General features: G+C 45.8%; 1 protein-coding gene across 2 annotated transcripts in view; it reads right to left on the reverse strand.

The window, feature by feature from the left end:
• Positions 1 to 25338, reverse strand: part of LOC148477429 (exocyst complex component 5-like) — a 73434-nt gene that overhangs the window by 47831 nt on the left and 265 nt on the right. For both annotated transcript variants that reach the window (XM_088456763.1, XM_088456762.1), the window contains exons 2-3: positions 15732 to 15826; positions 5269 to 5416 (exon numbers count right to left, since the gene is read on the reverse strand). In XM_088456763.1, coding sequence (XP_088312889.1) covers positions 5269 to 5416; positions 15732 to 15826 — 243 coding nt within the window. The remainder of the gene's footprint in view (positions 1 to 5268; positions 5417 to 15731; positions 15827 to 25338) is intronic.

A 25338-nucleotide genomic window follows, 5' to 3' on the forward strand; every position in this document is an offset into this window, starting at 1 on the left:
TTGTAGCGTTGTCAGACTGAACCTTGACCGGCCGACGTTGGAGAAGAGGCTGTGCTAGTCAAAGAGCTTGCATCGGTGGTGAGCAGGACCCTAACCTGGATCCAAAAAGGGCGGCCCTTGTACAGGTTTGGACCGGTGGAGCCACCACAAGAGGGAGTGACTGACTTCCCAAGGGAGAGGGATTGCCTGATACTTGATATGCACAGGAGTGAAACTGTGCATACTCGGTCATCTCGAAGATCTCGACCAGAGAGCCCCAGGACCTGCATGCAAGAGTGGATAGACACATGACAGCGATCCAAGAAGAAGCGAACTTTGGCCTGAATGGACAGAAGCTTGTCCTTTGTAAGGAATACCTGCTGGAGTCCAGAAAGGCTCCTAAATGTAGCATCAAGGTGGATTTTATGTCAATTAATGATCCACCCGTGAGACTGTAGTAAGTCCACCATGAAACGGATGTGATCCCTTAGCACATCCGGTGACTGGGCCAGAAGTAGATGGTCCAGATAGCACAATATTCTGACCCCTTGGTATTATAAACCTGGAGAAAGACTGACCTTTGGTCTTAAACTGTGGGCGAAAGGAGCGGAAATTAAAAATTTGTGACCTGGGGGCTGCAGCAGAAGGAAGGAAGGCAGTCCTGGCCACGATCTTGTACAATTCAGGACCAAAAAGAACCTTCCCTGCGAAGGGAATTTCAAGGGCTTTATTAGAGTCTGCAGCGGCGTGCCAGGTTAAAAGGCAGAGGGCTCTCCTAGCTGCCACAGCAGAAGCCGACACTTTAGAGTAGAGAACACCAGTGTCACCAAGATAGGAGCCTGCATCCCACAGATGATCAACCAACGATAACAACTCAGTTCTGCGAGTACCAGCACTGAGACCATCCTCCAGGGCATCAGCCCAGTATCCGATCATCTCAAGTTTCCCAAGCAGACACCAGGTCTGGGTGGACAATAGCTCCCACAGAGGAAGCGCTCTAGCTTGCTTTAAGGAAGCGCTCTAGCTTCTTATTGGAAGGTCGTTTTAATTAGGGATAGGAAGAGTAGTAGATTTGACTACTTGGGCAATGTGAGCATCCACCAGAGGAGGGGACTACCATTTCGCCCCATCCACCGCTGGGAGCAGATAACAAGCAGCAATGTGCTTAGAGACTATGAAGCTCTTTTTTGGGTGAGCCCATGTCTCCGCTAGGCAGTCTTCAAGCTGAGCAGAAGAAAGGAATTCAGCAGGCGCCTTCTTTTGACATTTAAATACTGGGGCATCAGACTTTAAAGTCTGGTCAGAGTCCTTGATTGAAAGTTAAGATTTAACTGCCTTGATCAGGGTCTTAACGTCCACCTGCAGAAGGAATCCCCCTGAATAGTGGAGGTTTCAACATCAGTGGCAATAGAGAAATTATCCTTAGGATCCGATGAAATCTCAGAATGTAGAATTGTGATGACTGTTCAACTTGTGCTTGAACAGGCGATATTTATCCAGCATCTGTTGGCGATGGGGACACCTGCGCCAAACCTTGCACCGACAGATAACGGTTGGACACATGGAGGTTCAGCAGCGTGTTGTGAATCACCCTGAGAAGCTAAAACAATGGCAACCTGGCCTACACCTGTAGCGAAACTAGCAGATGAGGTAGGCCTGGGGGCTGCAAGCGGATTTACTAACTGCGACATTACCTGTGAAAGTGCAGAAGCCCATGCAGGTTCCTGATTGGAAGCTGTGGCCAAAATAGACCTCTCTCTGCATAGCAGAGAAACACAAAGCACAGAGACCATCATGGTCAGGAGCCTGAGGAGAAAGTACATCAGTACAATTCCTACAGTTGCACAACACAGGAACGCCCCCCTCCATGGGTGCCCTGCCCTTGGAAGACATATTAATATAATTGCAAGAATGTCCCCAAACCCAAAAGTTTAATAAAAAATAGTGGTGTGTAGTAAGGGGTAGAGCACTAAATGTTAGAGCACCACAAATAAATTGCTGAAGAAAGTTAACAGTTTGGTGCTCAGCTTAAGTTCACTACCTATACCGAGTGTAAAGCCTGCGTTCCCTGAGGTTCTGAAAAAGCGTGAAGGGTTAGAAGGGGGCCGGAGTTGGTTTTGTTAACACTTTAGTGCCCTGTGCCAGTCCCTTTATCCCAGAGAGTCAGCACCGCACTGTCCCATAGATCGGATATACAGTATGAGGAATACCACACTAGAATTTCTGTTTCAGCATATGAGCCCTAACTGTGTCTGGGCTCACTGTGGGGACTGGGAATCTGCATTCCTGCAGTGAGACCACATAATTTGTCAGAAGGGTCTTGAAACTGAATGCTCTACATGCCCATTCGCTGCCAGACTATCATGGTAATGCTGTATCTAACAAGTAAAACGTAATTAAAGTCTCATCTTGTGTGGCATTGCCTGGAAACCTCCTTTTCATAGAATAGGTAAAAAAAAAAAACATTCAGAATGAACATATTTCGTCAAGCCAAGGGCGGATGGAATGTGTTACTACACAGATTAGCATAAGATGTTGTGGAAGCACTGCTATGTTGTGTTGAGGGTAGTCAAACGTGTTACAAGTGACTGGCATCTATTTCCTCTACACTATTTGGAATAAATGTCCTCATATGTACAGGATAAAATACAAGTTGATACAATCTATACACTGTAAAGCAAATCAATGTTCTGAAGGGCTCTGTGTATTTTGTTGACTGTCACCAAGTAGACATTCATAAAAAGTTTTAGAGCACAAGACCAAGCCTTTGGTTTATGGACATGAAACTTTCCCCCTTTGGGAACTAGAGCACTTAGAAGCATTTGTAATGGTTTCCATCTGTGGCGAACGCATATAAAGTATTTCAAATTCCGCTTTTGTATAGCAATATATAAAACCTTTTATTTATAGTCAATAATAAAAAAAGCAGAAAATGGCAAAACAGTCAAAAACTATGTTTTACAGAATGTGTTTTAATAGGTCTCCAAATAAAACTGTACTAGCCTATAACCTAACTACACAAATATACAATAGATTATGTGGCGCCGAGTGTTTAATGTTTTATGTTGCCACGGCAACGTGTTAACCCCCCGGTGTACTGCACCGGGGGTGGGGGCTTTATGTTGGTGCCGCAGCCCCGGATCATCTCCACCGGCTGCGGCAGAGCGACAGGAGGGCAGGGCGGGAAGCTGACCGCTGGGGACCGGGAGCAGAGCTCCCGGCACCCCAGGGCAGCAGGAAGCCGCTGCAGCCAGGACAAGTGTCCTGGACTGCAGGGCTGAACACCGCACGGGGCCAGGTAGCCACACGCTGGGAATCGGGAGCACTTGCTCCTGATACCCCATGCGGAGGGAGAGGCTGTGCACAGTGCCACACGCTGGGATCCGGGCAAGTCGGTTCCCAGTGTAGCAATGCTGGGCTGTCCAGGGAAAAGGCAGCAGCCGCTGGGAGACCGGGGAAGCCTGCTCCCAGGCCGTGAACCAGGGCTGGATGCTGACTGCTGGGAGCGCAGCTCCCACCGCCCCAGCTATCCGGCAAGGTGGTAGGCGCTGGGGGGGGGGGCTGTGTGTTGTGCTACAGCCCCCGGGCCACCTCCGGAGATTGCAGGGCTATGGGAGCCCAGAGCTGGGCAGTGTAAAGTATATAGACAAATCAAGAGTATTTATAAAATGTAATATAAAAGGTGTATGCAGCACTGAGCCAGGAAGAGCAGTCCTGAGCTGCAGTGCTGCTGTGTATAACAACAGTTAACTGTATTTCAAGTGTGGTTGTATGTATTTTAAATGTATAATTTAAGAAAAGTGCACTTACCTGTGGTCTGTGGAGGTCCAGGGGGATCCGGAGCTCTCTGTGGACTGCTGGGTCCCCCAGCCTCCTCCCTAGGGGAATAAAATGTTCTCCTATGCAGCCTCATGCCTGGAAGTGGTATGAGGAGGTGCATAGGTAGCTGGCTAATGCAGCCAGCGAAGTGGGTTTAGGGAGCTTCAAATCGCTTCCCTTCCATGGTCAGGAAACCGTGCCCGGGGACCCTGCTTGCCCACCTCTGAAGCTCAGATTCAGGCAGAAGTAGGAAGCTTGGTCCCTTAGCAGATTCCTGGAAGTAGGGTTTTGGAGGGAAATCTTCCCCCGGCCCTAGACGAGCCGACTCCTGGGTGGCGACCAAAACCCCAGGTAGTCTCATGCTCAGGGGAGTGACCACTCCCCACTGTCCATAGGGGACAATGTTAAATGTGCATGTGGCCAGCACATGCACAGGTCATGCACTTATGATGATTGGTTGGAAACCACAGGGCGGGCTTACACCCTGCGGAAATGTGTATTAGAATGACATAAAAAGAGGGCCCGTGAGCCCTGTATGTGTACATCTTTGAAAATCCTGTGTGGAGGAGACCTGCTGTATGATTCCTGTAACATCTTGTATGCTGATATTCCCCTTCAATCTGAAGGGAGGGTCTTTTTTAAGACTTTGAGCAATAAACACCTTGCCTGACTTCAATGGTATCTCAATCCTGCGACCAACAGAATTGCGCAAAACGCTATTCCGTTCTCCTGCTGTTCTGGGTAAGAGCTCCGTGTCTCCAAGTTCAAGCCCTCTGCCAGCTACCGTGCAGACCTGGTCCATTGCGAGGGATAAGGTGGGAACAGCTGACACCAAACAGGAGGTGTGTCCGCAGTTAGTCAAACGCATACGCAGCAGAAGCGGTTCCAGGCGCCGACGTAGGAGCCTGACTGTACGTAAAAAGCGGTTCCAAACGCCGATGGTAGAGTTTGGTGGTGGCAGCATCGTTACATGCCCACGGCGCAGTGGGCGGAGTCAGTGACAGGTGGTCACTGACGGCGATTGGGATTTCGAAAGCGCTAACCAGTGACCAGGGACGGCCTAGGCGAAAGGCGTCCGGTCACAGATTATAAATAGTAGCTTGCCCTATATAAATAATTCCCTTAAATTTACATTATACTGAAATAATGATATGGAGGTATATTTACGGTGTTCTAAACATTGCTAAGCAATGTTTTTTTTCTGCTCTTCAATTTAACGATGTAAAACAATTAAAAGAAAACTGTATAAAAAAAAAGCTAAAATAATTTATAGTTAAAAAAATTGCAAAAACAGCAGAGAGCTTAACTGAAAACAAGTGGTTTAGCAGTTCTACAGTAATCACGAAGAATTAATTTTTCGTTATAAACGGCAATGATTAGAGTTTTATAGATTTTACTGGGGAAACAAAGAAATCTGAGTAGCATACGATACATAAAAAAAAAAAACACAGATCCAGGTTTCTTGCTCACCTGGTTGTTTTTTTGAAGTACTTGGACTTTTTTGGCAAACTCTTTAGCTTCTTTCTGGCACTGATTTTCTAATTTTTCTACTTTTCTCTGAATCCGCTCATCCATCAACTTCAGTTCTTCAATGTGATTTACAAACTCCTCCAACAATCTGCATACAAAGTGACACAATGTTTCGTTATGAAACATCAAAATTCAATCTAGGGGGTTTTAGCTATTCAATTAAAGCCTGTGGTAAGCCCGCAAATAACAAGAGATATGGTAAGAACTTACCTTTGTTATCTCTGTTTCTACGAAGTCCATAGGGTCCACAGGGTTGACCTTGGGGTATAGGTTGGGAACCAAATCCGGGCACCACGCAGTTAAAGCTTTTAGCTCCCAGGATGCACTTGGGTCCACTCTCCCTATAACCCCACCCCCAAGCCAGAGGCACCTCAGTTAGTAAGTAGCCAAAGGCCGGAGGAGGAGAGAAAAAGAGAGGGAAAACTGGAACACTCGATAACCATACTCACAGAAATGGGAGACGGAAAACCAGTGACCAGTCACACAGCCCATTTGAAGCCAGGTGCGTCAGGGCGGGCGCCCTGTGGACCCTATGGACTTCGTAGAAACAGAGATAACAAAGGTAAGTTCTTACCATATCTCTTGTTTTCTACTTCAGGGTCCATAGGGGGTCCACAGGGTTGACCTTGGGGATGTCCCAAAGCAGTTCAACCAAGGGAGGGGACGCTCCTGTGCTGAGAAGAGAATCCGCCGCCAAAAAGGAAGCATCCTGAGAGGCAAAGGAAAACAATGCCTAGAACCTTAAAAAGGTGTGGACAGAAGACCACGTGGCCACCTAGCAAGGCAAAACAGCCAAGGCGCCACAGCGAGCCACCCACGAGGGTTACATGGCCCGAGAAAAAACAAGCAGCAACAACAGAAAGGCCTATCCATGGGAAGGCCCCTGAAGAAGACATACGAGGCCGTCCAGCCAACATATGGCCATAGGCCGGCCATCCTTTCCTGTTAAAAACAGAAATCTCAGACCACCAATAAGGAGTCCGATTTCCGTCAGGAACTTGAATGGATCACATAAATCCACAGAGGCCGGACCACAGTCAATGAGGCCACACCAGCCGAGAGGACTGGGGACTGAATGGCCGCACCATAAGTTCCAGAATAATATGGAACCTAAAAATCACTAAGAAGAAACACAGGGTGAGAGCAACTCACACCCTGACAAGATGCCCTCCAGAAGAGGGAGCCACATGAGAACGCTCCCAATTCCGACACTCACCTGGTTGATATAAACTCCCTGAGAGAAAGAGAGAAAGCCAAAGCAATAGACCCTGTAATGGCTATCACAACCAGCGGTTCCATTAACTTTCCCCGGAGTTAACGAAGAACCACTACTAACTCCCAAGGAGTCCCTAGGGAGGACAGATGGAGGCATAATCCAGAAAATACTCCAAAGGATGAACTGGATATCAGAGCGGAGCAATTCCATATCTTAATCATACTGACAGTGTAGAGATCTGCACTGTCAGGAAGGCCAGGCCGAGGGTGAAACCCAAGCCAGCCGGAAGGAATGCCAGAATATCTGGAAATCCTGGACACCAGAGGATCGTATCGATAGGTATAATACCATAAGAATTATGGCTGCCACAGTTTGTGGTAGGTCCCAGCAAAAGCTGATCCATGTGCTCTAATCATTCAAACGATGACAAAGCCAGGGAAGCCGTAAGACCACTGTAGGGACGCAGTCAAAGACAAACGACCCAGGTCCAAGGCAAACCCCGGACCCCGAGACAACAGGTCTGGGCAGTGAAGCATCAGGAATGGAGTATCGATGGAGAGACTCCGAAAAACCAAGTACCCCTGACATCTGGGGCAATCAGGAGCCACCAGCAGGAAAGCATCTCTGTCTCGATTGAAACACTTCCCTCGAGGAAGAATGGAGACTGGAGAACACAGGTACGCAAATTGGAAGAACCACTTCACCGACAAAGAGTCACTGAAGGTTGCTTCAGAATCCCCAGAGTTGGACTGTAACACCATAGTGTGATAGAGTCAGAAGGCCATGAGTGTCACCTCAGGAGGGCCCCCCCCCCTGCTCACCAGGAGATGAAACCTCTCTTGGGGAAGAGACTAGTCCCCGGGATGCACGTCGTGACAGCTGAGGACTCCCGCTTCCCAATGGAGAGCACCTGAAATGAACACTGTCGAGATGGTCGGGAGGAGACCCTCAGACAATGTCCGAATGTATGACATACCTGACATTGCCACCCAACGAACAGTATTGCTAAAAAGGAAGCCACTGTTCTGACCCTGTCGGACTGAACTTTTTCAGGTTCACCGGGAAACAAGGGCTATGCCAGAGTGAAAGCCCAAGACAGGCTAAAGTTCCAACAAGTTAATTGACAGGGTGGAATCGACAGACATCCAACTGCACTGAAATGGATGCGAACCAGACACTGTCCTTAGCAAAGAATACCCTGGACGAGATGGTCATAGTCACCCGAAAAGGGACCGACTTGCCTCCGGGAAGAGCATCATCGTTTGAACAGTGATCAGACAGAAAAAACTTGTTCCATCTGGAGATAAGCCAATTATGGAAAGGCCTGGAATGGAACTAAGCCCATTCCACCCTTCCAAAGGCAGACACTGAATAGTGGACCATGCATCCCAGAGTGTAAAGACATATGTCGACTGCGCAGACATCCATGTACTCCTAATGGAAGAGTGGAGATGCCGTCTTACGCCAGAAGAATTCTCAGATTCTGAGAATCCAGCAGGGCTCCTAGGTGAAGAATACCCAGAGAGGGATGCAGGGAGGACTTTTTCCCCATTGATTAAACGTCTGCACCCTGAAGAAGCCACAGTCAACCTGACCCGGCTGTAAAGTACCCCGGTGATCCTGCTAAGAGCAGGAGGCCATCCAGGTACAGGAGCATTGGGATATACTGAATAGAAGAACTGTCAGAAAATCCAAAACGCTGGTAAACCCCCGTGGGGCTGAGAACAGTCCCAACAGGCAGAGCCCGATACAGCAAACCTCAGTCCATGCTGAGGCAAGGTCTCTGTAAGTACCCGTAGGCACGCGTCCTGTATATCCAGTGATACCATAAAGTCCCCAGGTTCCAAACATAGTATGATGGAGCATAGGGATTGCCTCCTGAGCCCAGGTAGCTTTAGGAACTGGTTCAGGGAATTGAGACAGAGAATAGGCCAAAGAGGACCATTCAGCCACTGCACCAGAAAGAAAGCAGAACAACCAGTCCCTCGCTGAGAAAGTGGGGATGGCCCAATTAGCTCCGCTTACCGCAACAACTGTATAGCTTTCCGGATTCGTAAGGCCCTGTTCGGGTCCGAATAAGGGCCTGCGTACCATCACATGGAAATAGGCCGCCTGAGCAAAGAGAGGGCGTACCCTCCTACCCACGTAACCGCAGCAACTAGACACTAGTACCGGGCGAACTGAGAAAATCGCCATCTCCCAATGGTAGGCCTGTCTCGTCATGCTGACGATATATCCGTAGGTTCAGAAGCAGGATCGGCTGGCAGTCCAGGCCTGCTCGGTTGAAGAAACAGACCTTTAGGCTGACCCAGAGGACAAAGAGACTTAATAGACTTAGTCTGAGGCCCTGTAGTGGGCATAGCTGAAGGCGGGAAATTTGTACTGCCACTGTCAAGGTCAGGACCCAACAAGGTCTACCTTATAGATGGTATCTGCACCTCTGCATTCCCAGAGCGCAGCCATAGGGTATTACGGAGGATACCGTCGCAGCCGGAACTCTGAAAGTTAGGAGACTGGTATCCAATATAGGCATGTCCACCTATGACAACTGCATATATTACGTGAGCGACCAAATACATTTGAACCCCAGACGTGTTGGTGGGGAAAAAACATTACAAATCCATCAGCTCCGTATGCAATAGTATTAACCAACCATGCTATAGCCATGGTAGGATGGGTAACAACCCCTGAAAGCGAGTATACTGATTTCAGGCAGAGTTACCACCTACGGATCAGAAGAATCCGACCACGCAGGAATGGGATGCGTAGTAACGTCTGTAATCCGACGAGTAACACGCCCATCCACCCCATGAGGGGCTCGTGATGACCCTCAGGGAATTTGGGACAGGAGGCCAAACACTGTTGTAATACCTCATAACTGGCAACAGCCAGAGTCCCACCATGCGATCCCCCCGCTAGTCAGCAACAGGGAACCAGAAGGCACGTAATACTGAGGGTGTATGATACAGGTGCAGGTCAACATTCACTCTAACCAGAATGGACCTGCCACCAGCCCTAGAGCAGGGATAATAACACTTGAAATAGGCTTCCCCCCGTGTAAGAGGGAAAGAGCCGAAAACAGTATCCAGTTCACGGCAGAGCCAACTGGGAAGTAACCACAGGGCGTCAACCACGCCAATTTGCGTTTCGTAGAAAAACGACATCCACCCAGGGTGGCTGTTGTGGTAATCCCTGCAAGGGGCATGACAGACTATTGTGACACCAGGGAGAATTCATATACTCGAAAAACCCCTGCAGGGAGCGATAGTCTGTGTCACAGGGGAAGAGTGCAAGAAACTGCGAGATACCCTGAGATGAAAAAGGGCAGTATGGTGAAGTAACCCCAAGTGAGGTACAACAATGGGGCCCGCCCGGCGATCCGCAATTAAGAGGATCCCGAGAAAACAAACCGCCCAAGGGGGTCGTGAAAGGGGCCGGCACCCGATGACGCCACATACAGAACCCTTTAAGAGTTAAATCCTCCGCACTAACACCTGCAGCACATGGCTTGCAGGATAGTAAAAATGGGTGCAGTATAACGCTCTATCTCCTGGTCAGACATATCTGACCAAGCCTTGCGATCAAGCAGCGCTATACTGGTCCTGACTGATACTAAATATTAGCTGCAGGAACCCATTTTCAGCGTATGCAACACACAGTTCCACTCAAAATATGGCAACGTGCAGCACGCAACCGTATGTGACAAACCTCACAAATATTAACAAGTATATAAATGTGAGGTCTCAGAACCACCCCAAGTACAGCTGTATTAGGGCAGATAAGGAAAAAGGGATATATATACACTGACAGGTGAGAGAATAAAGTAGACAGTCAGCACTAGCATAAGTCACATACAATGCAGATATACACATATATACATAAATATGTCATAATATACTGCACTATTACACTGCATGCAACTTACCCAGATTCAGTGTCTGGGAAGGCTACAGCGCTGTGTACACTGACCTGATGGTGAGGTACGCAGGGGGACTGGACTCACTGCCATCTCCAGAGATTTCTGCTGCACCACAAGAAAATGGCCGCTGGAGACCTCAGAAGAAGCGTGGCCCGCGGAGGAAGCAGCTCAGCGACGCCAGACTATAGATACTGAAAGGCGCGCTGAGCTGAGGGGAGGAGCCGCTGCAACAGGGAAGGCTGCCTCCCCTGGCCGGCTATTAACCCCCGGGACGCCGGCTCCCTGCACCGAACACTAAGTCCCCGGTGGTCTAGTGGACACACGGGGTATGGGGAGCCCGCCGCCACTGCCGGCGCCTCCGGTCTGTCCCCAGAGACCGGAGGCACAGGACTGCATTTCAAATGCGCGGATCACCGCAAGCGGTGACCCACGCCTTACCTGCTCCCCGTGGATCCGGCAGCAGTCCAGGGCGCCCGCAGAGTTCGGCTAGTACAGACTCTGGGGTCCCGCTGAGATCCCCAGATCTGTACTAGCGTCTCAGCGCCAGCGGGGTGACGGAGCGGCAGCTTAGACGTCCTATGGACAGTCTGACGCTGCCGCTCTGAAGAATCCAAAGTAAAAATAAAAAAAAATGTTGGCCTTTAGAAAAAATAAAGTTTAGGGGCTGCTAATCAGCTCCCCACTGCACTAAACGGTGACCCGGCTCCGGCTGGGCACCAACTTAAACTGAGGTGCCTCTGGCTTGGGGGTGGGGTTATAGGGAGAGTGGACCCAAGTGCATCCTGGGAGCTAAAAGCTTTAACTGCGTGGTGCCCGGATTTGGTTCCCAACCTATACCCCAAGGTCAACCCTGTGGACCCCCTATGGACCCTGAAGTAGAAAGCCCCTGTTAGAGAGTAGTGTGCTCTGGCAAGGTTTCCTCTCTTTACTATACATGCTGGGTGCTAGGACCCAGAGTCAGAGGGTGGTGCGACCTCTGGACCTGATGATGTCACCACTGGGCTACTGCTCATGTACCAATGGTGCCATCTTTACTGTGTAAAGTATCACAGTATTGTGCAGATGCACAGAACTTAGGGGGGTCATTCAGACCCGTTCGTGAGCAAACGGGACGATGTTGCCCCACTGCGCATGCGCACGACGGAGGGAGCTCCGTCGTGCGCATGCGCGAGACCCAGATAGTGACGGGCTCTCCGTCGCTCCGGGTCTCGCACCAAAGGGGGCGTGCTGTCGATGTTGATTGACAGCACGCCCCCTTTGGTGGGCGTGCCGGGGGCGTGACTGCCAGACGGAGGCGTTCCCATGGGAACGCCTACCGTCTGAGTCCGGCCCCACTGACATCAGTAATGATGTCAGTGGGAGTGATTTTGGCTCTGATAGAGCCAAAATCACTCCTGGGCTTGCGGAAGCGAGACCCTACCGCAGGGTCTCGTCGCAAGCCTGATGGTCGCGATGGTCTTTGACCATCGCGACCATCTTTTTGGCCGCTCGCATAAGCTGTGGGTGGTCACCCACAGCTATGCGAGCGGCCAGGAGGCCGCTCCAAATTTAGCTGGGACGACCCTGATTCAGAGCGAGCGCTCTGGTCAGAGCGTTCAGCTCTGAATCAGGCCCTTAGCTCCTGAGGTGAGACACTTAAATACCGCTGTTAAACCTTGCAATACCGCTGATAATGCTGTATTACCAGTTACCCTGTTGATATCAATAAACCCAGCATCCTGATTAAGGACTCTCTGTGTGGCTTAACAGTCACTTTCACATTCCGCCTGACACCACCCCAATAGGCTATATATCAATAGGTTATGGGCCCAGGCACCCCAAGTGTGAAGTAAACAGAAAGTTCCTGTATTTGAATACAACAATCAATATATTTGGTTGGTCAGTGCACTCAATCAGACACTTGAAACTTATAGGGTCCTGCAAGCAGTTCTCAAGGCGAACTTGCACATCATATTCCAAATTGCAATTCAATCTTGCACTGATTTTTCAGAGGAAACAAGTTTTTTTGTGGGCAGCCCCCTGAGCAGGTAAAAAGGTAGGAATAACCTATATTTTAAGGCAGTGGTTCCCAAACTTTCTCTGTTCATGGAAGTAATTATTTTGCAGCACCCCTAAACCAAGGGGTAGATTCAATTAGCATTAAGGTTATGTTGGAACTTCTCAGGCTAATGTAACACTAGCAAAAAAGACAGCATCCCCATACAGGCAGGGCCACATGGAGACATACACACACACACACACAGAGACACAAACATACGACGTGTGGCTAATAACAATACTGATGCAATAATTGATGATTATTTTAAGTACACTTTAATACCATTCCCCTTCTATGCACTGCCCTTCTGTATCCACACACCGCTGCATTCTTATTTTCCATTGGTCAAAGCCGTGCTGTAGCTCATTATCCATCAGCTGTTTCAACAGCTCCATTGTTTTCTTCATTACCTCAGTAACTGATTGAAAACAGGCTCCCTTGAGTGCAGATTTGACTTTAGGGAAAAGAAATAAGTCACACGGTGTTAGGTCTGGCGAGTATGGAGGGTGTTCTAGCACTGCAATCTGTTTCTCAGCCAAAAACTGGTTCACAGACAGAGCTGTGTGCTGGTGCACTGTCCTGATGGAGGATGAAACCATTTTTAACCAACTCTGGCCTTTTTCTCCTGATTCTTTCCCGCAAAGTTGTTAAAACATGTTTGTAGTAATGTAGATTCATTATCCGGATGCAGTCGATGGTCAATTCGAACAATTTTCTCAATTTCTTTCCACATTTCTATTTATTTTTGATGTGCAAGGCCTTCCGGGACGTTAATCATCCTCTCAGTGGCGTAACTTAACCCCAGACGCCCGGAGGCAAGTTATAATTTGGTGCCTCCCCGTCACAGCCACTGACACTGCAATGTAGCAATCTGCATGCAGACAGGCTATAGATAGGCAGCAGCTGATGGTATGACATGGAGCTCTGCACTAGTGTATTGTGGCTTCTCAGGTGCCGGGAAGGAATACCATGCATTGGGCGGCCGTGACATTCCGGGTACATAGTTACAGCCCTAAGTGGGGTGAATATATTGTGGACAATGGGGGAGGTGCCCCTTCAGAGCTGGAATCCAGCGGCAGGCGCCTCCATTGTCTCCCATAGTTTTGCCCCTGCATCTTCGACATCACCACGACCGTCACTAAATCTTTTGTTCCACTGAAACACACGTGTTTTAGCATATAGAAAGACTTGGTGGGCGTTTTATTTAATTTAACTATAAAATTTTAAGTTAACATGTTGCTCTGCTTTTGAACTAAATCACATACATACACACATACAGGCAGGGTCACACAGACACATACATACAGTGCATCCGGAAAGTATTCACAATGCTTCACTTTTTTCCTCATTTTGTTATGTTACAGCCTTATTCCAAAATGGAATAAATTAATTTTGTCCTCAAAATTCTACACACAATACCCCATAATGACAACTGGTAAAAAGTTTTTTTTTGCGATGTTTGCAAATTTTATTAAAGAAAAAAAAAACCTAAGAAATCACACGTACATAAGTATTCACAACCTTTGCTCAATACTTTGTTGATGTACTTTTGGCAGCAATTACAGCCTCAAGTCTTTTTGAATATGATGCCACAAGCTTGGCACACCTACCTTTGGGCAGTTTTGCCCATTCCTCTTTGCAGCACCTATCAAGCTCCATCAGGTTGGATGGGAAGCGTCGGTGCACAGCCATTTTCAGATCTCTCCAGAGATGTTCTATTGGATTCAAGTCTGGGCTCTAGCTGGGCCACTCAAGGACATTCACAGAGTTGTCCTGAAGCCACTCCATTGATATCTTGGCTGTGTGCTCAGGGTCGTTGTCCTGCTGAAAGATGAACCGTCGCCCCAGTCTTAGGTCAAGAGCGCTCGGGAGCAGGTTTTCATCCAGGATGTCTCTGTACATTGCTGCATTCATCTTTCCCTCTATCCTGACTAGTCTCCCAGTTCCTGCCGCTGAAAAACATCCCCACAGCATGATGCTGCCACCACCATGCTTCACTGAAGGGATGGTATTGGCCTCTTGATGAGCGGTGCCTGGTTTACACCAAACATAACGCCTGGCATTGACGCCAAAGAGTTCAATCTTTGACTCATCAGACCAGAGAGTCCTTCAGGTGCATTTTGGCAAACTCCAGGTGGGCTGCCATGTGCTTTTTACCAAGGAGTGGTTTCCGTCTGGCCATTCTACCATACAGGCCTGATTGGTGGATTGCTGCAGAGATGGTTGTCCTTCTGGAAGGTTCTCCTCTCTCCACAGAGGAATGCTATAGCTCTGATTCTGTAGCTCTGACAGAGTGACCATCGGGTTCTTGGTCACCTCCCTGACTAGGGCCCTTCTCCCCCAATCGCTCAGTTTAGACGGCCGGCCAACTCTAGGAAGAGTCCTGGTGGTTCCGAACTTCTTCCATTTACGGATGATGGAGGCCACTGTGCTCATTGGGACCTTCAAAGCAGCAGATATTTTTCTGTACCCTTCCCCAGTCTCGGAGGTCTACAGACAATTCCTTGGACTTCATGCTTGGTTTGTGCTCTGACATGCACTGTCAAGTGTGGGACCTTATATAGACAGGTGTATGCCTTTCAAAATCATGTCCAAACAACTGAATTTACCACAGGTGGACTGTGGTAAATTTACCACAGGTAGGAGGTTGTTGAAAACTATTATCTACACCTCAGTTCTTGAGCTTTATTAACGGTGTGAAATCTTGTATATGGTACAGAAATCGGGATATCCCTGAGATAACTAGTCGGTTATACTTTGAATGAATTTGAAACTACAGGAATGATCATGGAAAATTGTACTTTGTATCCATATTAGATGTTTTCTATAAAGCCAATAACATTAATATTTATTCTACTATGCTACCAAAAAAAGAGGGTATAACATTCACTTCATCGGAATACACTATATGTGAAAGGAGGCAACAAGAAAAACAGACAGACAATTTTGTCTGCTCATCAAGGGGAGAAAAACCCTAAACATTATCAATAACATCGCACATTTAACCAACACTAGGTAAAATCCATTACAACAAATTATACATTCACTTTAATTAGTCTAACATGTCCTATAAGGATTAAATCTATATCTGGCTGTTATGGACTATCACTATTGCCACCAAGCCTGATAATCTAGCTATGTGCAAAGCCCCTTAGCCAGGGAAAAATTTACGGATGATAAAACAGTCTATGTAATGGACACCAATTAACCATCATGCCACAGTTAAGTACCTTTTTGGATCAAATGTTTCCGCTGCTCCTCTGGATCCTCCGCCTGGAGTTCTCCATGCCAGTCGCTCAATGTATTCATCAGCAACAAACGGCTCCTAAAATCAAAAACGTATTCAGCATTGGTTGCCCAACAGGGACTGGGAGCAATATGTACACTGGAAGTCATCATAAATGATTTTCTATCACTGGAGTCAGTAGTCTAATATGTTTTATCTACATAGCACTGAACTACTCAGGAGAAAACGCACCTCTTTAAAATCTATTGTACAGTTGTACAAAGTACAGTCTATGAAAACCTCAATGTTGAACACAAAGGAGGCCAACATAGTTTAAAAAAAAAAAAAAAAAAAAAAATGATGGCAACAAGAGAATGTGTGGTCCATACACAACAGCAGCTTTTAAAGAGAAGCGATCATGAAACCTTGATTGTCTGCTTTTAAATAGTTAATGGTTTGCATCAGTTTAAGAACAGTATAACTACAAGTTAATGTTTTTCTCCGATTTATTGTTTTTAGTACTCTGTTCTTCTCACTATAGGATGTTCTCAGTTATTCATGTAACTGAGCTCCAGATAGCCAGACTACAGACAGATCTATTTTGAAGCTTATTAGAAAGTACCATTACACTAAGCTGACAGAGAAAAACGAACGTGTGTATGTGTTAAATAAGTGTAAAGTATGCAGTTTCGAGCATAGTGGGACCGGGACCTTTTCCTCCAGAGGCTATAGGTGCAGATTCGTTGGGGGTACTAATTATTCCATCTTCTCCTCCGGCGGTGATGGTATTGCTGCGTGTGCCAGTTCATGGGATAGGGACCCTTTTCTCTGGCGGAAGATGACAGTTCGCAAGGAGGAGAAAGTGAAGTATTGTTACTGTAGGTGGGTGGATAGGTGTCTGGGAACTTTTCTTCTGCAGTGTGTGGGGTGGGGGCTGCCGGTTCGCTAGGGGAAAGGAGAGGCCGTGTCCAGGCAACCAGTGAGAGCTGTGAGGGGAGGGGCCTCGCCTTATTTCGTTATATAATACATTTCTCTACTGCTGGACCAGCACAGGTTTATCAAGCTCTTAAATGAATAGAGATATCACTCCTCCTGTAATGAGATGCAATAATCTAGCAGCCTTAAACATTTGCAAAATAAAATGCTTTATAGCTCTGCCACTATAGTGAATCTTCAAATTAATCTCACTTAAACTGTATCGTACAATTATTAAATTCAAAGAACTGTAACATTTAGCATTCCCACTAGGCTGGTTTAATGGGGTGCTGCACCGTGCCTTATTTTAAAATGCAAAAATGTCCCCGCCCTTTTGGAGGCGCCCTGGCACCTGCAGTGGGACGGTGACGCCCATATTCGCCAAGCTGCTGCCAGTATTTTGGAAGTGAAGGACTCAGTGCCCCATAGCCAGCAGAGGGACAACTGCGTACCAGGTCCAGCTCTGATGTCAGGGGCGGACCATGAGTAGGGGGCACTGCATTGCAGAGGGGGAGGTAACGTGGGACTGTCAGCCTGGGGCAGCAGAAGCAGCATTTGTGCCCCTCCTGCGGGACAAAGTTGGCTGTATCGGGGAGGGAATGATGGAGAGTCTAAACCAGTGTTTGCTAACCTTGACACTCCAGCTGTTGTGGAACTATATATCCCAGCATGCCCTGCCACAGTTTTAGCATACCCTAATAGCAAAACTGTAGCAGTACATGCTGGGTTATGTAGTTCCATAACAGCTGGAGTGTCAAGGTTAGCAAACACTGGTCTAAACCATCACGCCAGCCCCTAGCCGTACCTCAAGGCTGAGAGGTAAGGCAGAGTATGGGAGAGCAAGGTCTGATGCCCGGGAAGATGTGTCCAAGCCGGGTTAGGGGGGCAGTGATTAAAAAAAAAAAAAAAAAACCCCTCTCCCATTAATACAATATCTCCATATACCTAGTGTTCACTGTAGGTCTGGTGCTGGGCAGGGGGCTGTACCTAGAGAAAAGACACTCTGACTCGCGCAGGAGCAAGAAAAGGGGGCACATCTTTAAGATGCTACCCCTTTTTACCACATGCGGGCATGTCCAGCACTTACGAACATGCCGGGCAGTCCCCAAGTTCACCTGGGTCAGTGAACAGATGCCGGAGGCATGCATTCTCCGGCGGTGACCTATGCACCACTATTTTTCCCACCCGTGGGACATTGCAGCCCATGGGTGTTGCCAGCAACCGGCAGGCTGTTTTAGCGGGGTGCTGCCAAAATGGGCAGGGAACATTCTGCCCTTTTGAAATCGGGCAATGCTAAAACAGCCTAGAGGGAACGCTAATATACGAGTCACACATCAGTAAGTCTATTACTGAGCTTTTTGGAGAAATTCACCTAAAAACAGACATGTCTGTATTGGCCAAATTATGCAATTTAAACCCCATCCAGGGGAGAGGTATACCAGAGGTTCTGCACTGTGTCCCGACATTTGTACCTTAGCATATTTCCCCTACCTTTTCACCTGGTTTTTGGCAAAAAAAAAAAGGGAACTTCCCTTGAAAAATCAATGCGACTTTGGAATTGCATTGCAAATGTAATTTTCAGTGAGAGTTTGTCATGAGAACGGCTTGCAGGACCTAACACACACCTAAAAGGATAGAGCCCTTAATGCTGTGAATGCTAGCATCTATAGCAACTGTACACCTAAAAATGGTCACGCTCTTCCGGAACCAGCTCAGAAATTGACGGTGCAATATTACATCTATGTCGCTTCTAGAGATAGGCAAGAAGTTGATGTTAAGAAGTCCTATTTGTGTATGATCAATGATACGCCTGCATACTCGCGTTACTACTTCTCCATTTTGATTTGCACGCAGTAAGCTACATGCAAACTTAATACTAGTGTGTAGATGGATACGGAGCAAAGATACAACCATCGCTTCCTCCAACTCCAAAACGTGCGCTAAAATTATACCATGTAGCGAATGTATTTAAAAAAGAAAAATAACTGTGCAATCAAAATTAGATGAATCTTACAAGGGGTATCGTACCTTGCCAAGAGAAAGGAGCTGCAAGCACAATGTAGGTGCAGCTATACAGTTATCAGCCATAACTTTAAAACCACCTGCCTAATCTTGGGTAGGTCCCCTTTGTGTCGCCAAAACAGCTCTGACCCGTCAAGGCATGAAGTCCACAAACCTCCTAAGGGTGGTCTGTGGTATATGGCACCAAGACATTAGTAGCAGGTCATTCCAATCCAGTAAATTGCGAGGTGGGGCCTCCATGGCTTGTACTTTTTTTTCCAAGCACGAGTGATGAAATAGGGGCACGTCTTAAATACACGCCCATTTTTCTCATGACCACACCCCTTTTCAGGTGCAAGTGCGTTGGAGTGCCCTTTCTAGTTCCGGCGCCGGACCTAGAGTGAACACAATCGATTCCTTGAACTTTTTGTCATGTTCCTCAAATTATTCTTCAATCATTTTTGCATTGTGGCAGGGAGCATTATCCTGCTGAAAAGAGGCCACTGCCATCAATGGGTGTACTTGACCTGCAACAATCTTTAGGCAGGTGGTAAGGGTGTCAAATAGCATCCACATCCACATGGATGACAGGACCTAAGGTTTCCCAGCAGAACATTGCCCAGTGGATCACACTGCCTCCGTTGGCTTTTCTTCATCCCATAGTGCATCCTGGTGCAATCTCGTCACCAGGTAAATGACGCACACGCACCCGGCCATCTACATGATGTAAAAGAAACAGTGATTGATCAAACCAGGCCACCTTCTTCCGTTCCTGAATGGTCCAGTTCTGACACTCGCGTGTCCCGTGGGCTTTCAACAGTAGACAGGGGTCAGCATAGGTTTCTCCGACTGGTCTGTGGCTACACAGCAAGCTATGATGCACGGTGTGTTCTGACAATTTTCTACCATAGCCAGCATTACATTTCTCAACAATTTGTGCTACAGTATCTTTTCTGTGGGATAGGACCAGACGAGCTAGTCTTTGCTCCTCAAGCGCATCAATGAGCCTTGGGCACCCATGACTGTCGCTAGTTCACTATTTGTCCTTCCTTGGACAATTTTGCTATGTACAGCCATGGCCAACAGTTTTGAAAATGACACAAGTATTGGTTTTCACAAAGTTTGCTGCTTCTGTAGACCTTTTTGTCAGAGGTTACTATGGTATACGGAAGTAAAATTACAAGCATTTCATAAGTGTCAAAGGCTTTTATTGACAATTATATCAAGTTTATGCAGAGACTCAGTATTTGCAGTGTTGACCCTTCTTTTTCAAGACCTCTGCAATTCGCCCTGGCATACTGTCAATCAACTTCTGGGCCACATACTGACTGATGGCCGCCCATTCTTGCCTAATCAATGCTTGGTGTTTGTCAGAATTTGTGGGTTTTTGTTTGTCCACCCGCCTCTTGATGATTGACCACAAGTTCTCAATGGGATTAAGGTCTAGGGCGTTTCCTGGCCATGGACTCAAAATTTCGATGTTTTGTTCCCAAAGCCACTTAGTTATCACTTTTGCCTTATGGCAAGGTGCTCCATCAAGCTGGAAAAGGCATTGTTCATCACCAAACTGTCTTGGATGGTTGGGAGAAGTTGCTCTTGGAGGATGTTTTGGTACCATTCTTTATTCATGGCTGTGTTCTTAGGCAAAATTGTGAGTGATCCCACTCCCTTGGCTGAGAAGAAACCGCACACATGAATGGCCTCAGGTGTCACATGAAACTATCACACTGTCCATCCCCCTGTACACTGAGTGACCCCCCCCCCCCCTTTACAGTCTGTCTCTGTATACTGCCAGTGTCATTCATATATTATATATATAGCGCCAAAGACCCTGTATACAACTCACTATTCCGATTGCTGAAACTCTGCGTACTGTGCACTACCTCCCGTATACTATTGTAACTGTATACTACCTCTGCATACTGTACACTACCTCCTGTATACTACTGTAACTGTATACTATCTCTGCATACTGTACACTACCGCCTGTATACTATCTCTGCATACTGTACACTACCGCCTGTATACTATCTCTGCATACTGTACACTACCGCCTGTATACTATCTCTGCATACTGTACACTACCCCCTGTATACTACTGTAACTGTATACTATCTGTCTACTGTACACTACCTCCAGTATACTACTATAACTGTATAATATCTCTGCCTACTGTACCCCCTGTATACTACTGTAACTATACTATCTGCATACTGTACACTACCTCCTGTATACTACTGTAACTCTATACTATCTCTGCATACTGTACACTACCTCCTGTAAACTACTGTAACTATACTATCGCTGCATACTGTACACTACCTCCTGTATACTACTCTAATGCTGGCCATACACTAGCATGATTTCGGCCCGATTGCCCGACTTGCGATGCGTCGTACTATGAATCATGTCGAAATCATGTAGTATTTAGGTAGGATACGATCCGATGCGCACTCCCGCCGCTCTTAAAATGTATCGTGTGATCAGATGTGCAGCACATCATATCTATCGTAATCGTATGCAGATTGTGTGTGTTAAAAAGCACCAAATTGTGCCGTCGGGACTGCTGGGGAGTTCAAGGGAAAACGTAGGATGAATCGCATCGTACTTGCGTATGGCCAGCATAGCTGTATACTGTACACTGCCTCCTGTGTACTACTATAACTCTGTATACTATCTCTATATACTGTACACTACCCCCTGTATACTACTGTAACTCCGTATACTATTAGGGGTATTCAATATGGGAGCGAAAACATCGTTTTTGCGTTAATATCGCACTTATGACGTCATTATCGCAGGTTTTAGTTTTACACTGTATTCAATTTCAAAGATTTTTCGCAGGTTTGAAAAGTCTTTGATAAAAAACGGGGATAACTTTTCACCATTGAATAGGTGTCGAAAAAAAGTGCAGAATTGGGGTTTAGGGGTGCAGGCTTAAAAAAAATAGCCTGCACCCCTGGGAATGACATTTAAAAAAGAACTGTGTCAAAAAAAGTTTAAAAAAAAAAATAGGGACACCCCAAAAAATTAATTTAAAAATTGGGGTGAAAAAATTGTTTAACAATAGGGAAATAGGTTCAGGGCTATTCTGCAAGTATGCGGCAGGTGTTTTCTAGAATAGAATTATAGCGGCAGGTGCACAATTGCAGAATTTTTAAAAACTTACTTTAGGGACATCAAAATATGCTAGTACCCATTTTCATGTACCCCAAATTTGATGGGACCACTTAAAAAAATGAAAAAAATAACCTAAGTGCTCTTCTGCATCACTTCTTCAATGTCGGGAAAAAAACACCTGCTGCGGCTATTTAAATCCCCGACTTTCAATTACAGGCTAAAACTGGGGTACCCATAGTGATCCCCCATGTTTTTACAACTTTAGGGGGGTCCTACAATTTTTTTAAGGAAAATTCGTAACTTTACGCAAATCCAACTTCGCAGGCTCTCGTTTTCGTTTATTTCATATTGAATACGCGGATAAGCGGGCGCGCGCCCGATACTTTAACGCAGGTAAAAACTCCGATATGAAACGTAAACGTCGACAGCGAAGTCTATATTTCATATTGAATACCCCTCTATATCTGCATACTGCACACTACCCCCTGTATACTATCTCTGCATACTGTACACTACCCCGTATACTACTGTAACTGTATACTATCTCTGCATACTGTACACTACCTCCTTTATACTATCTCTGCATACTGTACACTACCCCCTGTAAACAACTGTAACTCTGTATACTATATATGCATACTGTACACTACCCCCTGTATACTATTGTAACTATATACTCTCTCTGCATACTGTACACTACCTCCAGTATACTATCTCTGCCTACTTTACACTACCCCCTGTATACTACTGTAACTCTGTATACTATGTCTGCATACTGTACACTATCCCCTATATACTATTGTAACTATATACTATCTCTGCATACTGTACACTACCTCCAGCATGCTACTGTAACTATATACTATCTCTGCATACTGTACACTACCTCCAGTATACTACTATAACTATATACTATCTCTGCATACTCTACACTACCTCCAGTATACTACTATAACTATATACTATCTTTGCATACTGTACACTATCTCCTGTATACTATATCTGCATACTGTACACTACTTCCAGTATACTACTATAACTATATACTATCTCTGCATACTGTAACTGTATACTATCTCTGCATACTGTATACTACCTCCAGTATACTACTGTAACTGTATACTATCTCTGCATACTGTACACTACCCCCTGTATACTACTGTAACTCTGCCATATCTGCATACTGTACACTATCCCCTGTATACTATAATTATATACTATCTCTGCATACTGTACACTACTATAACTATATACTAACTCTGCATGCTGTACACTACCTCCTGTATACTATCTCTGCATACTGTACACTACCTCCTGTATACTACTGTAACTCTGTATAGTATCTCTGCATACTGTACACTACCCCCTGCATACTACTGTAACTCTGTATACTATCTCTGCATACTGTACACTACCCCCTGTAAACTATCTCTGCATACTGTACAGTACCTCCAGTATACTACTATAACTATATACTAACACTGCATACTGTACACTACCTCCAGTATACTACTATAACTATATACTAACACTGCATATTGTACACTACCTCCAGTATACTACTATAACTATATACTAACTCTGCATATTGTACACTACCTCCTGTATACTATCTCTGCATACTGTACACTACCTCCTGTATACTATATCTGCATACTGTACACTACTGTAACTCTGTATACTATCTCTGCATACTGCACACTACCCCCTGTATACTATCTCTGCATACTGTACACTACCTCCTGTATACTATATCTGCATACTGTACACTACTTCCAGTATACTACTATAACTATATACTATCTCAGCATACTGTACAATACTTCCTGTATACTATATCTGCATACTGTACACCACCCCCTGTATACTATATCTGCATACTGCACACCACCCCCTGTATACTATATCTGCATACTGCACACTACCCCCTGTATACTATATCTGCATACTTCACACTACTCCCTGTATACCATCTCTGCATACTGTACACTACCCCCGTATACTACTGTAACTCTGTAAACTATATCTGCATACTGTACACTACCCCCTGTATACTACCTCTGCATACTGTACACTACCCCCTGTATACTACTGTAACTCTGTAAACTATATCTGCATACTGTACACTACCCCCTGTATACTACCTCTGCATACTGTACACTACCCCCTGTATACTATCTCAAAATATTGTACACTACCTCCAGTATACTACTATAACTATATACTAACACTGCATACTGTACACTACCTCCAGTATACTACTATAACTATATACTTAAGCTGGCCACACACTAGACCAACTTACATCCAACCAGCCAACTTGTTGATTGGTTGGAATGAAAATCTGGTAAGGAATGGGAGTAACTGATGATCAGCAATTTGCTCCTAAATGCCAGAAAACAGATGAAAATGGACGTTCAGACAAGTTTGTTAAATGTTTGATCTAAACAATTTGTTCAAACAACAGTTTTTGTCCATTTTCCAGCGTTTGGGAGCAAATTGCTGATTGTATACCTTACCAGATTTTCATTCCAACCAATCAACTAGTTGGCTGGTTGGACAGATAATCTTTAGATGTGTGGCCAACTTAACTCTGCATATTGTACACTACCTCCAGTATACTATCTCTGCATACTGTACACTACCTCCTGTATACTATCTCTGCATACTGCACACTACCCCCTGTATACTACTGTAAGTCTGTATACTATATCTGCATACTGCACACTACCCCCTGTATACTATCTCTGCATACTGTACACTACCTCCAGTATACTACTATAACTATATACTATCTCTGCATACTGTACACTACCTCCAGTATACTACTATAACTATATACTATCTCTGCATACTGTACACTACCTCCAGTATACTACTATAACTATATACTATCTCTGCATACTGTACACTACCTCCAGTATACTACTATAACTATATACTATCTCTGCATACTGTACACTACCTCCAGTATACTACTATAACTATATACTATCTTTGCATACTGTACACTATCTCCTGTATACTATATCTGCATACTGTACACTACTTCCAGTATACTACTATAACTATATACTATCTCAGCATACTGTACACTACCTCCTGTATACTATCTCTGCATACTGTACACTATCTCCTGTATACTATACACTACCTCCAGTATACTACTATAACTATACACTCTCAGCATACTGTATACTACCTCCTGTATACTATCTCTGCATACTGTATACTATCTCCTGTATACTATATCTGCATACTGTACACTACCTCCAGTATACTATTATAACTATACACTCTCAGCATACTGTACACTACCTCCTGTATACTATCTCTGCATACTGTACACTATCTCTAGTATACTAGTATAACTATACACTCTCAGCATACTGTACACTATATCTGCATACTGTACACTACCTCCAGTATACTAGTATAACTATACACTCTCAGCATACTGTACACTACCTCCTGTATACTATCTCTACATACTATCTCCTGTATACTACACCCTG

This window comes from Taudactylus pleione, unplaced genomic scaffold (assembly GCF_031769625.1).
Source record: "Taudactylus pleione unplaced genomic scaffold, aTauple2 ptg000712l, whole genome shotgun sequence".
Taxonomy (NCBI): Eukaryota; Metazoa; Chordata; class Amphibia; order Anura; family Myobatrachidae; genus Taudactylus; species Taudactylus pleione.